The sequence below is a fragment of the Ochlerotatus camptorhynchus genome, unplaced genomic scaffold (genome assembly GCF_037179485.1).
Source record: "Ochlerotatus camptorhynchus isolate MF236.1 unplaced genomic scaffold, CSIRO-AGI_Acam_v1.1 ptg000099l, whole genome shotgun sequence".
Taxonomy (NCBI): domain Eukaryota; kingdom Metazoa; phylum Arthropoda; class Insecta; order Diptera; family Culicidae; genus Ochlerotatus; species Ochlerotatus camptorhynchus.
The window spans coordinates 1,765,339-1,777,749 of record NW_027040589.1 but is presented as its reverse complement, the minus strand read 5'-3'; the positions used below and the strand labels follow the sequence as shown (position 1 = coordinate 1,777,749).

The 12,411-nt window shown below is 42.7% G+C and overlaps 1 protein-coding gene across 2 annotated transcripts in view; it reads right to left on the bottom strand.

The window, feature by feature from the left end:
- Nucleotides 1-12,411, bottom strand: part of Glut4EF (Glucose transporter 4 enhancer factor) — a 258,287-nt gene that overhangs the window by 115,964 nt on the left and 129,912 nt on the right. For both annotated transcript variants that reach the window (XM_065219116.1, XM_065219117.1), the window contains one exon: nt 268-404. In XM_065219116.1, coding sequence (XP_065075188.1) covers nt 268-404 — 137 coding nt within the window. The remainder of the gene's footprint in view (nt 1-267; nt 405-12,411) is intronic.

Below are 12,411 nucleotides of genomic sequence, written 5' to 3'. Positions count from 1 at the left end.
GTAACGCGGTTGATTTAGGTTTTTTTTTTGAAAGACGAAAAGACGTAATCTTACGTCAAAAAAACGTGTAACGACTCGTTTCGCTTGTGAATAAAGTAGGCGACCCTATTTTTAATCTATTTCCAATCAAAATAATCTACAGACCCTAGGAATTCTAGACGCATGAAATTCATCAATAAATGGCTAAGTTATGCTATTGCAAATTTGCTGTAAATTTGTATTCGGATAGTTAAAAAGTGGCAAATCTAGCAAACGCTTGCAACTTACCCGTCACGGAAGAGTTCGGCGAACAGGACAGACTCATAAGTACCAGGGCAGCGTTGCATTCGTCCATCGGGTCGTCGTCGTTAATACTGTAATATTCCCGGTCGTCCTGTGAGTATGAGGGGCGTCGTTTACGAGATCTGCAAAGTAAGACGGAGAAAAAGAAGCATGAGCAAAATTAAATTCATCAAATGCATTGTGTTTAATCAGTTGCAACCGTTGCGCCTATTATCGGCGGAAACACTTTCTACTAACAAACGATGAAGACGATGGCGAAGGTGCAAAGGTGTTGTTCCCAATATTTTACTGCAGTTGGCTTTGTTACGATTTGGTTTTGTTTTTGTTGTTTTCCACTCACATGCACCTTTTACTGATTCTCGCTTCAAGTTCAATGCATTATCGGTCAGTCACTTTTGTTTCAACGTCGCTCACTGCGCCTCCGGCGCGCCTATTAGTGGTAGTAGTAGTAGCTTAGTAGCAGCAGCAGTTAGTTACTTCTGCAACCATAACTGGACAACAGAAAAACGAAACGGTTTCTTTGTCTTGCTGCGGCGGTTTTAGACGGTGAAGGAGGGGGGGTGGAGGGAGAGAAGTGGGCTCTCGGTGATAACCACAGCAAAAGGAATGCAACGGACGAAAATAATCGTTATCGTGGCTTTCTGATTGGCACTGATGTTCGTGGTGCAACCTTGCACTTTTTTCAACCGTGTTGTCACCCTTCGGTCATTTCATATTTTATTTCGATAACCTTATTTTTTTTGTTTTTGAATGGGAAAACGTTTGGATCGATTGGAGCCGTCTGGTCTGGCCCTTGACCTCGGTTTATCAGATCCTAAAATGGTCAAAATAGCCCTTGGCTCCGATTCGTCTGATCTAATCAATCATCGTCGGGTGCCCGGGGGGCGGGGTACGATCTGATTCACACGCCATCAAATTATGGTGCACGACACCCAGTCTGTGCAGTACATATCCTTCTATTTATAGGTACACAACGGCAGGCAGTCAGACTACATCGTCGACGTCATGACCTAGACAATGTCAAATGCGGTTACATAGAGAGGTATTTATTTTTTTCAGCGCTCTCTTCTTCGCGTATCCCCAAAAAAGGAGCTAAATATTAAATCCACACAGACAGCCCGGTCTGCATCGACGTCATCCCTTGAGTTGCCGCTATTTACTGAAACCTGCTAATGTGACTTGAATGAAATACTGAGTTTGTTAAATTAATTTCTGATTATTTCAGATTTCTGCCAGTTGATTAAATATCTGTAACAAGTACCATAGGTCTACCATAAAGGTCACAAAGATAGTCTCTTATCTCTCTCTCTGATTAGTCTACTCCACTTGATTGAAACAAAAAGATACATAACATCAATCCAACCATAATCCACAATCTCTCGCCACTCGTCTGATTAAAATTAATTAAAACCTGCCATCGACCCGAGGAGCACCCTCCACCAAAGCCAGACTGTCTGCAAAAGAAGCTTTATAAGTTCTAAATATTGCTCCCCACCCCCATCAACCAAAACAGCGAATCAGAATCACCATCAGCATTTCGCAAAACTGCACACCTTACATATTCGTAACAACCCAGCAACGTGACGGCGACGGCGACGACGATGACTTGAACATCATTTGGGTTCTCTTTGTCCTAGCCCAACAAAGCACAGAAACCCCCAAAAAATAAAGTACCGACGACTCTCGAAACGGGGACACCCGACCAGCCCGACCAGTTATCGGAACGCTTTCTTCGTTCGGTTCGTTTTTTTCTCGTGGGCAACCAATTACGGCAAATTCGTTTGCTAGTCATCAACCTCGATTCCAGCTCAAGGGAAGGTTCGTTCACCGGCGGCGACGGTCCCGCGGTGGCTGCCAGAACCCGAATCCGTGCCAGACGTGTTAACTTTTTCTTCTTTCGCTCTCTCGGAGGGGTGGACAGAAAATATGTAACTAGATCACCCTACCTCAACGTGCGCCACTTTTGCAGCCAGCGAAGAGTGAATGCGTCCTGTCGTGTCGGGGTTGGCTGGTCTTCGAGGTGAGTTTTTATTGCCACTTGGAAAACAAATTATGATTCAAGTATTTCAGCGAATCGTTGAAACTTTTGATTCATGATTGTATAATGAAGTGTCGATTTTACTAGCAGCGAAAGTATGCTCCATATGCTCGCGAGCTGAATGAGTAACTTTTTGCGAAGATTGAATTCCACGAAGTCCACGCAGCATTGGCACTTCTGATGGGGTTGGCAGCTCCCCGGAAGAATCACGTAGTCCTCTAGAAGGGGTCCAGTAAAATGTGTATTGTGCTGCTTGAATCCGACTAAATTTAATTTAAAATCTTCACTCCATATTGCGGTTGTAGAACATTTCTCAGAACTAGGACTTGATATACTGAGGAAGTCTACCCAATTTCTGATTGGTCATGTTTACGATTTCGGATTTATTGAGCCAAAATTTAAAAATGTTAATTGATGCAAATATCTTGAATGTACAGAAAATAATGACTAGAATATGTGTCTTGAACTTAGGCATTAGATAAGATAGTAGTAGATAATATTAGCCAGTTGTTTTATTTAAATAGTGCTGTTAAGTTTAGTTTCTTAAACAGGAGCAAAAACACGTCGTCAGATTAATATTCTACTGGCATCGACATTTTCACCAAGGTTTTATTTGTCACACAAAAGTTTGAGAAAAGAGAACATCTACGGAATGACCACTACCTGGGTTATGTCTACCTTATAATTAGATAGAGCTGGAATTAGGGCGTAACAGCCTTTGTAAACAATGAGACTTCTATCGATGATTTTTAGGAACTCAAGGCACGCCTACGCAAACCAACATAAACGTCGGGTAGGGGAAGTCTTCCCCTACCGGATGGTGTTGTTGATCTGCGTTGGCGAGCATTATCTCTCTAGAAATCATCGAAAGAAGTCATTGTTTACAAAAACTGTTCCGCCCTAATTCCAACTCTATCTAGATATCACCATTCGTTCCAATGGACTGGATGATGAACTTGTATTATTGATTGGTTCAATAGCAACTACAACTCTGAGTGGGTTTATGGGGAACCGCAAGCATGTCGAGGCTACAAAACCGTTGCGTGAAAGTCACCGCACCTATACCCAACGGAACAGCTGTACAATGACCTGCAGAACTCTTACTTACCTTATCAATCAGGCTAAGGCCTTGTTGTTCTCTGCTGTCCGAAGAAGTCGTCTCCACTCTACTCGATCCATGACCACAGTTCGCCAGCCTCGTAGTCTGCGAAAGGTCCGCACGTCACCTTCTACTTGGTCGATCCACCTTGCCCGCTGCGCGCCTCTTCTTCTTGTTCCTGTTGGGTCGCTTTCTAGAACCATTTTCACTGGGTCGTCGTGCGGCATTCTTACGACGTGCCCAGCCCACCGTAGTCGCCTAATTTTTGCAATGTGGACGATGGATGGTTCTCCCAGCAGTTGGTGCAATTCGTGGTTCATTCGCCTTCTCCACGTTCCGCAATCCATCTGCACTCCACCGTAGATGGTACGCAACACCTTCCGTTCGAAAACACCAAGGGCGCGTTGGTCCTCCACGAGCATAGTCCAGGTCTCGTAGCCATAGAGCACCACCGGTCTAATCAGCGTCTTGTAGACAGTCAACTTCGTGCGGCGGCGAATTTTATTCGACCGGAGCGTCCTCCGGAGTCCAAAGTAGGCACGATTCCCTGCCATAATGCGTCTTTGAATTTCTCTGCTGGTATCATTTTCGGCGGTCATCAGTGAGCCCAAATACACGAACTCATCGACCACCTCGATTTCGTCACCGTCAATCTGAGCTCGGGGTGGGAGGCTAACATTGTTTTCCCTAGAACCTCTTCCTTTCATGTATTTTGTCTTTGTTGCGTTGATGGCAAGTCCAATCCGCCTAGCTTCAGCCTTCAGTCTGATGTACGTTCCCGCCATCATCTCAAAGTTCCGTGCCATAATGTCAATCGGTGAAACCAAGGAGCTGGATGGACTTCCTGACTATCGTGCCACTCGTGTCTATCCCAGCTCTTCTGATCACACCTTCTAACGTGATGTTGAGTAGCAAACACGAAAGTCCATCACCTTGCCGTAACCCCCTTCGAGATTCAAAGAGACTCGAGAGTGTCCCCGATACTCGAACAACGCACATCACTCGATCCATCGTCGCCTTGACCAATCGCGTCAGTTTATCCGGAAATCCGTACTCGTGCATAATCCGCCATAGCTGATCTGGATCGATTGTGTCGTATGCGGATTTGAAATCGATGAACAAATGATGTGTGGGCACGTTGTAGTCGCGGCATTTCTGCAGAACCTGCCGAATCGTGAAAATTTGGTCCGTGGTAGCGCGGGCACTCATGAATCCCGCCTGGTATTGCTCCACGAACTCTCTTGCAAATGGTGACAGACGACGGCATAGAATTTGGGAGAGTACCTTGAAGCCGGCGCTCAGCAGTGTGATCGCGCGGTAGTTGCAGCAATCCAACTTGTCGCCCTTTTTGTAGATTGGGCATACGACACCTTCCATCCACTCCTCCGGTAATATCTCCTCCTCCCAAATCTTGGCAATTACCCAGTGCAGCGCTCTAGCCAGTGCTTCACCACCGTATTTCAATAGCTCACTTGGTAGTTGATCTACACCAGTTGCTTTGTTGTTCTTCAGCCGACCGATCTCCTCCTCAACTTCTTGAAGATCAGGGGCCGGTAGCCTGTCGTCTTCTGCGCGTGCTCGAAGGTCTGTTGCCGTGCCACCTTCGTTTTCTGCTGCTTCACCGTTGAGGTGCTCGTCATAGTACTGCTTCCACCTCTCAATCACCTCACACTCGTTCGTGAGAAGGTTACCGTCCAAGTCCTTGCACATATCGGCTTGCGGCACGTAGCCTTTGCGCGAACTATTTAGCTTCTCGTAGAACTTCCGTGTGTCGTTTACGCGGTACAGATTTTCCATCGTCTCGCGATCTCGGTTTTCCTGCTGACGCTTCTTCCTTCGGAAAACCGAATTTTGTCTGTTCCGCGCTTGTCTGTATCGCTCCACATTCAATCTCGTGCGGTGTTGCAGCATTCTCGCCCGTGCTGCATTCTTCTCCTCTACTAACAGTTTGCATTCGCCGTCAAACCAGTCATTCGGTCCGGGATTGCAGTACCTAGTGCCGCTGCAGCAGTACTACCTATGCCTGAACGGATGTCCCTCCAGTCATCTTCAAGAGAAGCTGCTCTTCCGTGGGTAGTGCAACTTCCAGCTGCTGCGCGTAGTCCTGGGCAACTCCGGCGTCCCGTAGTTGCTCAATGTTGGGTCGCGGCGTTCGACTTCGACGGGTGTTATGAACCGTCGAGAGTTTTGAGTGCATGCATACTGCAACTAGGTAGTGGTCCGAATCTATGTTCGCACTGCGGTACGTGCGGACGTTGATAATGTCGGAGAAGAATTTCCCATCGATTAGAACGTGATCGATTTGGTTTTCTGTGTGTTGGTCAGGTGATCTCCAGGTGGCTTTGTGGATTTCCTTGCGGGGGAAAAAGGTACTTCGAACTACCATTCCTCGAGAGGCTGCAAAGTTCACGCATCGTTGGCCGTTGTCGTTCGATACGGCATGCAGGCTGTTTGGCCCGATTGCCGGTCTATAGATTGCCTCCCGTCCTACCTGAGCGTTCATGTCACCGATGACGATTTTGACGTCCCGTTGCGAACAGCCGTCGTACAGCTGCTCCAGCTGCGCATAGAACGCTTCTTTCTCGTCGTCGGGTCTCCCTTAGTGTGGGCAGTGCACGTTGATGATACTATAGTTGAAGAAACGGCCCTTAATCCTCAACTTGCACATCCTCGCGTTGATCGGCTGCCAACCAATCACGCGTTGGCGCATCTTACCCAGCACTACAAAGCCGGTTCCCAGCTCGTTGGTGGTGCCACAGCTCTGGTAGAAAGTAGCCGCTCGATGCCCGCTTTTCCATACCTTTTGTCCCGTTCAGCAAAGTTCCTGCAGTGCTACGACTTCGAAGTTGAGTGGTTGAAGTTCGTCATAGATTAACCTATCGCAACCCGGGAAGCCGAGCGATTTGCAGTTCCATGTTCCGAGTTTCCAATCGTAGCCCTTATTTCGTCGCGTAGGTCTGTGCCGATTGTTCCGATCCGTATTTCTTTCTTCAGTATTTGCAACTTTGTTTTTTTTTTTCAGGGCGGCTTGTTAGCCTGCCTCAACCCCCTGTCTCGCCGGGGGATGATCGTGCACTGCTCTGTTTAGAGTCCCACGCTGGCACTAGGACGGTAATCAGCCGCTCCTAACATGGAGAACAGACGCCGTTTTGAGCCGCACCTCCATGGTGAACAGATGCTCGGGTTTGGTGAAGCATTTCCTCTATCACCGTACTATGGTTACCGCGCCAGTGTTCGCGTCGCACCTCTTCACTTTGCTATTGCCGGACTGTCAACATTGCCCAGGCTACGCCACCCAGCTGTGTCCATGTTTCAGCTGGTAGTCTTTTGTTATCATATGACTCGAGGAGGCGTGAAGTAGGAACTTCTGAGGACCAGGGCTAGGTATTCCGCTCCTTCCAGGTTGTCAACTCACCATTTTGTAGCCCACCTGCAGAACCCGCTTCTACCAATTCTTCAAGTGTTGCAGACTTGGGGCAAGACAGCTTCCGATCATGAGTACAATCGGAGTTAATTTTGAGTAACTCTGAGTAACTCGCATTGCTCAAAAACCTTTACACATAGCAACCTGGTTGTTGTGTTGAAACCGATGCTGTCAACAAATATTATAAATTAACAATATGGTTCACTCTTCTTTTATCCCCCAGACACGATTTTTCCCGACACTAGCGGCTCTAGTGACACGAAAGGTGACTAGTACACTGTAAATTGAGCGTAACAAGGCTATCAAAAACAACTAACTGTTGAGCAAAATTTAACCACACGGTAAGAAAAAAATAGTCAAAATTGAGTTTATATCTCAAGCGCCACCGGGATTTTCTGAGGTACAAAATCTCTGATCACGAAGGGTGGGTGTGGAAGCTGCTTTTCGGGCGTCGGTAGCATTGGTATTCAGTACGGAAAACAAATCAAGGAAAAAAATAGTTTATTTCACTAGGTACTATGTGGGAAGCCAAAAGTAAGTAATGCCCCATGTACTCAATTAATCATATTTTGTTGTTTTTGACATCATCCACATCCAGAGGGCCAGTCACTTTCAAATATATGGGAATGGTAGGAAACCATTTGAAAATGCATGAACATTTTCAGTTTTTATTCATTATCGTCTTTATGAGCAGTTTGGCAGTTGTCACAAATGACATCAAGATGCCTAGCCGGAGTCAATTTTGTTCTGAATAGTTTTCAATCCGACAAGTAGGCTTACTCAGATTGGGCTTTTCCGCTTTTCGCACTGCCTTTCCGCTTCCGCTGTAATTGCGTAATAAATAATAAAGCGGAATGAAACGATGCAAAATGGAAAGCAGAATCAAAACAAAACCGCAAATAAGGCTACCAGAAACACATAATTCTAATGGTCATAGGGTTACAAGAAGTTCAAAATAAAAATAAACCCCGTTAATATGCACGAAGTGTCATTCAGATTAGCGGGGGTCCACAGTATTAAAGGATATTTAGACACCGCAAAAATCTCCCTTTTATACCTGCACCATTCTAAACATGCGATTATAACCATTTCCATAGAATTTGGGTACATTTTACTCATCGTAATAAAACTGGTTTACTTAGATTCTGCCAACTCCTTACTACACATAAGAATGGGTACCGTCTACACTCAAAAATATTACTAATCGAAAATAGATTAAAATTTAATCTTTATTTTATTTAGCTTTGTTTATTCATAGCTTTGATTAAAAAGTAATCTATTCCAGGTTTGTTTTTATGCATGAGTATGAATAACATGTCATAGTTCATGATTATGCATAACAATTCGTTTCTCTGTTTAGCTCTTGTCATGAATCTAAAAAACCGCCTCAAACAAGTATTTTTATCTGAGTTTCAAGTGGAAAAAACTTCAGTAAGTGTTTATAAATCATTATTTAAATGCAACACCATTATTTTAGATGCTGATGCTTGAACTGTGGCCTATTCCGTTCGGTGATCGAGTATTCTGAGGTTCTTCCTATAGTCAAAACTTCTGGTCATTTCAACGCCAGATCATCATAAACAACACTCGGTCGTTGGGCTACTTCCGGTTCTGAGTTGATCTATACGGATGGAAAGTGCCTTGGCGAATCAATAAGATGACAACGTGATCGAAAGATTGTACACCATTTAAAACAAGGTGCTTCCATGCGAGAAGAAGGTGTACTGTATCTCGGAGAGATTGGTTCGTCGTACAACAACCTGAACCGGATCGACCATTTCCCGTGTGTCGCAGTATGATGTGGATTCGATTTACGGGGAGTATAATAGTATGTATATAGTATCATGAGGAACATCTTGAAGGGCGCGAGGGTGAAGGTGTGAGAAGCTGAACTACCGGAATACGGATAGCTGACTATTCTCGCTCATGGATTCAATGAGATGGTACCGTTTTCTGGCCGTGACTTTGAAAAATCAAATGAAAACCTTCGATTCTTTATATATATCCGAGTCATCATCATCTATGTCAGTCATCACTGCCACTAACAGCCTCAACCATAACTTCTTCATAATGTTGTTAATTTTAAAGGATTAAAAAAAAAACGTATCTCCATACAGTTCACTCTCTCTAACTTTTTGATTATGTTTTTCAATCATAACAAACCACATGAAACTGAAAAATAATCGAATCTGCCGAATAAATGCATAATATACATCAGAAGAATACCTCAATTTTATACCATCCAATGTATAAACCAGTTTTATACTAAGTTAGTATTCTCTCTCTTTATACAAAGCTATGCGTCGGTAAGGAGAGTTGCGATTTAGCGTAACTTTTAATCTATTTAGATTTGAAAATCCTTTGAGTGTACCCAGTCTCAGGATACACAGAAAATGAAACTTACCCAAAGCTTGAGTTTAAGCAACTCAAATTTAAGTAAAACCGCAGTAAACTCAGCACGGAAAACACGATCGACGGAAAACAAATCAAGAAAAAAAAATCTCTGTTAAATCTCTATAGTATTTAGTACTAACGACCACTATAAATTTCCAACGATTGCACATAAACACTCTCCATAGTCCAGTCCACAACACTCAACTTTATCGTTTTTGTTTTGAGCTATGATGGTTTTGACGTATGATAGAGAAAGCTAGTAAGTAGAGAAACATGTAAAAAAACCTATTTACCAAATGTAAACAATGACTTTGAACGATTAGTCTGGCAAACTGACACCAACATCTAAGAGATAATTTGCTCTATCAGATGATGTAGGGGAAAAGTTGGCTTCGGCAATACCTTAACCTATTATCGTCAGGGGGGTAAATAACGTCCTTGAGAGCTCAATTTTGGCATGTGGATACATTGTGTTTCAGAGCAACTTTTGGCCAAATTTGAGTGCTCTAGGACTTTGTTTACCCCCTGACGATAATAGATTAAGGTATTGCCGAAGCCAACTTTTCCCCTAGTTAGTTTGAGTGGGCCTGTTGCAATTCTGGAACAACTGACGTTTAAATGCATTTCATACATTTGGCTTGTATGCTTTTGCACATGTTGCTGTACACGGTAAGAAAAAAGTACCCAAAATTAAGTTCTTTTCACTCATCTCGGCACTATAGTGCAGGAACCCAAAATAAGATAAATCGAGTCAAAGTAGTTTTAATTTACTTGTGTGCAATTTGTATGGAATTTTCCACTAGCTTTCTACCCCAAAGTAGGTTAGTTGTACCCAAAAGTAGGAAAACATGATTATACGCAACATTGGGCTCCCACATTACTACCCCTGTTGGATGGTTTTGCTCCTCCGTTTTTGACAACATTAGAAGGAGACAAACTAGTCAAAAGTAGGTAAAAGTGAACTGGCCGTTGGGTCACTTTTTTCTTACCGTATATGGAGAACGAGATACCCAACACGCTAACTTGAAAGTACCCATTTATAAGTAAAAAAAAGGTCAATTTTGAAGAAAAGTGACTAAACTAGTATTAGTAGTTTTTTACCCATTAATGAGTAACTGTTATCCATTAATGGGTAACAGATATTCGTTAATGGGTAAACATTGCTAATTTAATGGTAATTCACTTATCTTTAAAATTTATATTTTTACCCAATAATGGGTACTGTAAAGTTAGTTAAAAATTGAGTTCACTTTCACTCATCATGTGGCTTCCATGAGGCTAGGTAAAATTAAATAAATTATGAAAACTAAATTTGAGTGAAAATTACCTAACCATCAATTAAATGCAATTGGCGTTGACAGGAACTCTGTAGCTCTTTACTCCTATGTTAAAATCCATAAGTAAACTTCAGACTGCGCGTGAAACATGGCGGACTTCGTACTATCAACCGGTGGAAACTAACGATTTTAAATTGATTCACTACTTGACTAGCCTATTGGTCGCAAGCAAATCGATTAAAGTACCCTATTCTAGTCGAAATTCTAGTACTACACTATGTTTGTTTTGATTCTGTATGGAAGTTTGACAGATAAAATGAGGGGTTCGTGGATTTTCCTATGTTTCGAGGGGTGCATCGATTAGCTTGGTACCAATGATAGTACCAGAACTGAGCCAAAAAGTTGAGCACATTTTTTCGGGACCTGCTGGTCTTAGAGTAACCTCTATGGTACTATCCTTTCACTTCACTGAAAAATCTCATAAGAAACTGCCAATCATTTCTAGCAGATACCATTTTTCGACGGTGCCGTCAACGCAAACAATGGAGCACGAACGAAGGCGATGAAGCACGTAGGTTGCTATGATTTTCATCCAAAAATAAGTTAAAATTTCCCAATGGTGAAAACATGGCGGTTGAGTAATTTTAACTTAAAATCGAATTTATTTTTATTTTTTTGGTTTTTGAGCTTTTTTTAAACTCAAGTGTTTTTGAGTGTTTTTTTCTTACCCTGTTTGTTAATCTATTACCCAAAATTGGGTTAACGATTATTAACGTGTTGAAAGTTTTCCTCCTGTCAGTTGCCAATGTGGTATGTAACGAGGGATGGCAGATATAATCTGCATTTTCTTTTATGTGTTTGGATTACCTCTAAGCTTATTGTACATTCAAACTATAGCAGATATCACGTTATTTAGGCACTTTTGATAACGCTATTACGTTTTTAATATCAACTATAGTCTGAACGTAGTACAATGTCATGACGTCAGGGTAGGCGTGTAACATGCATGAGAAAGCTAAAAAGCTGTCCAGACTGGAGAGTTATAACATGTTATAACGGTTGTCAAGTAATTGCAACACAGAAACCACCATCAAGATAGCACTATAACATGTTATAACTCTGTAGTCTGGACGTACTATTATACTGTTTGCCACACCTTTTATTTGACTAAACGTATGAATCGATTACACGCGTAAATAATAAGGCCACGAATGTTTTTAGTCACCTTTCTCACCGGGAGAGGGTATTACTTATGCGTCTTTTCAGAAATATATGGGAATTCTGGAAGTGAACCATATTGTTAATTTATAATATTTGCTGTCAAGCAAAGATAATTCAGTGGCAACATTTCAAAGGGGCTTCATTGCATTTGTAAATTTGTAATACGTATTTCAACATTTTAAGCGGTGTGCTTTCAAACTAAAGCTTAACCGAGATGATATTTCGGCAATGGAAAGGCAATTGCACTTTCGTATAGCACGTTGCGAAACATTAGCAATCACATAATTCGGATTCTGATGGACAATCCCTAGAAGACTTCGGACAATATCTGGAAGGATTCCAGTCAATCGAAAAGGGGATTGACCTAACTGCCTATCTGTATAAATATTAGAAAAGCTTTCATAACCTCTTCTTCTTCTTCTTCTTCTTCGCATTTCAAGCTTATTGCGTATGGCATTATTAGCTTATTGCGTGCTCTCAACTTAGTGTTCTAGATGCACTTCAACAGTTATTAATGGAGAGCTTTCGATGCCTGTACCATTTTTGCATTAGTATAATTGTGTGGCAGGTACAATCATACTCTATGCCCAGGGAAGTCGAGAAATTTTCCAACCCGAAAAATTCCTAGACCGGACCGGGAATCGAACCTAGCCACCTCCAGCATGGTCTTGCTTTG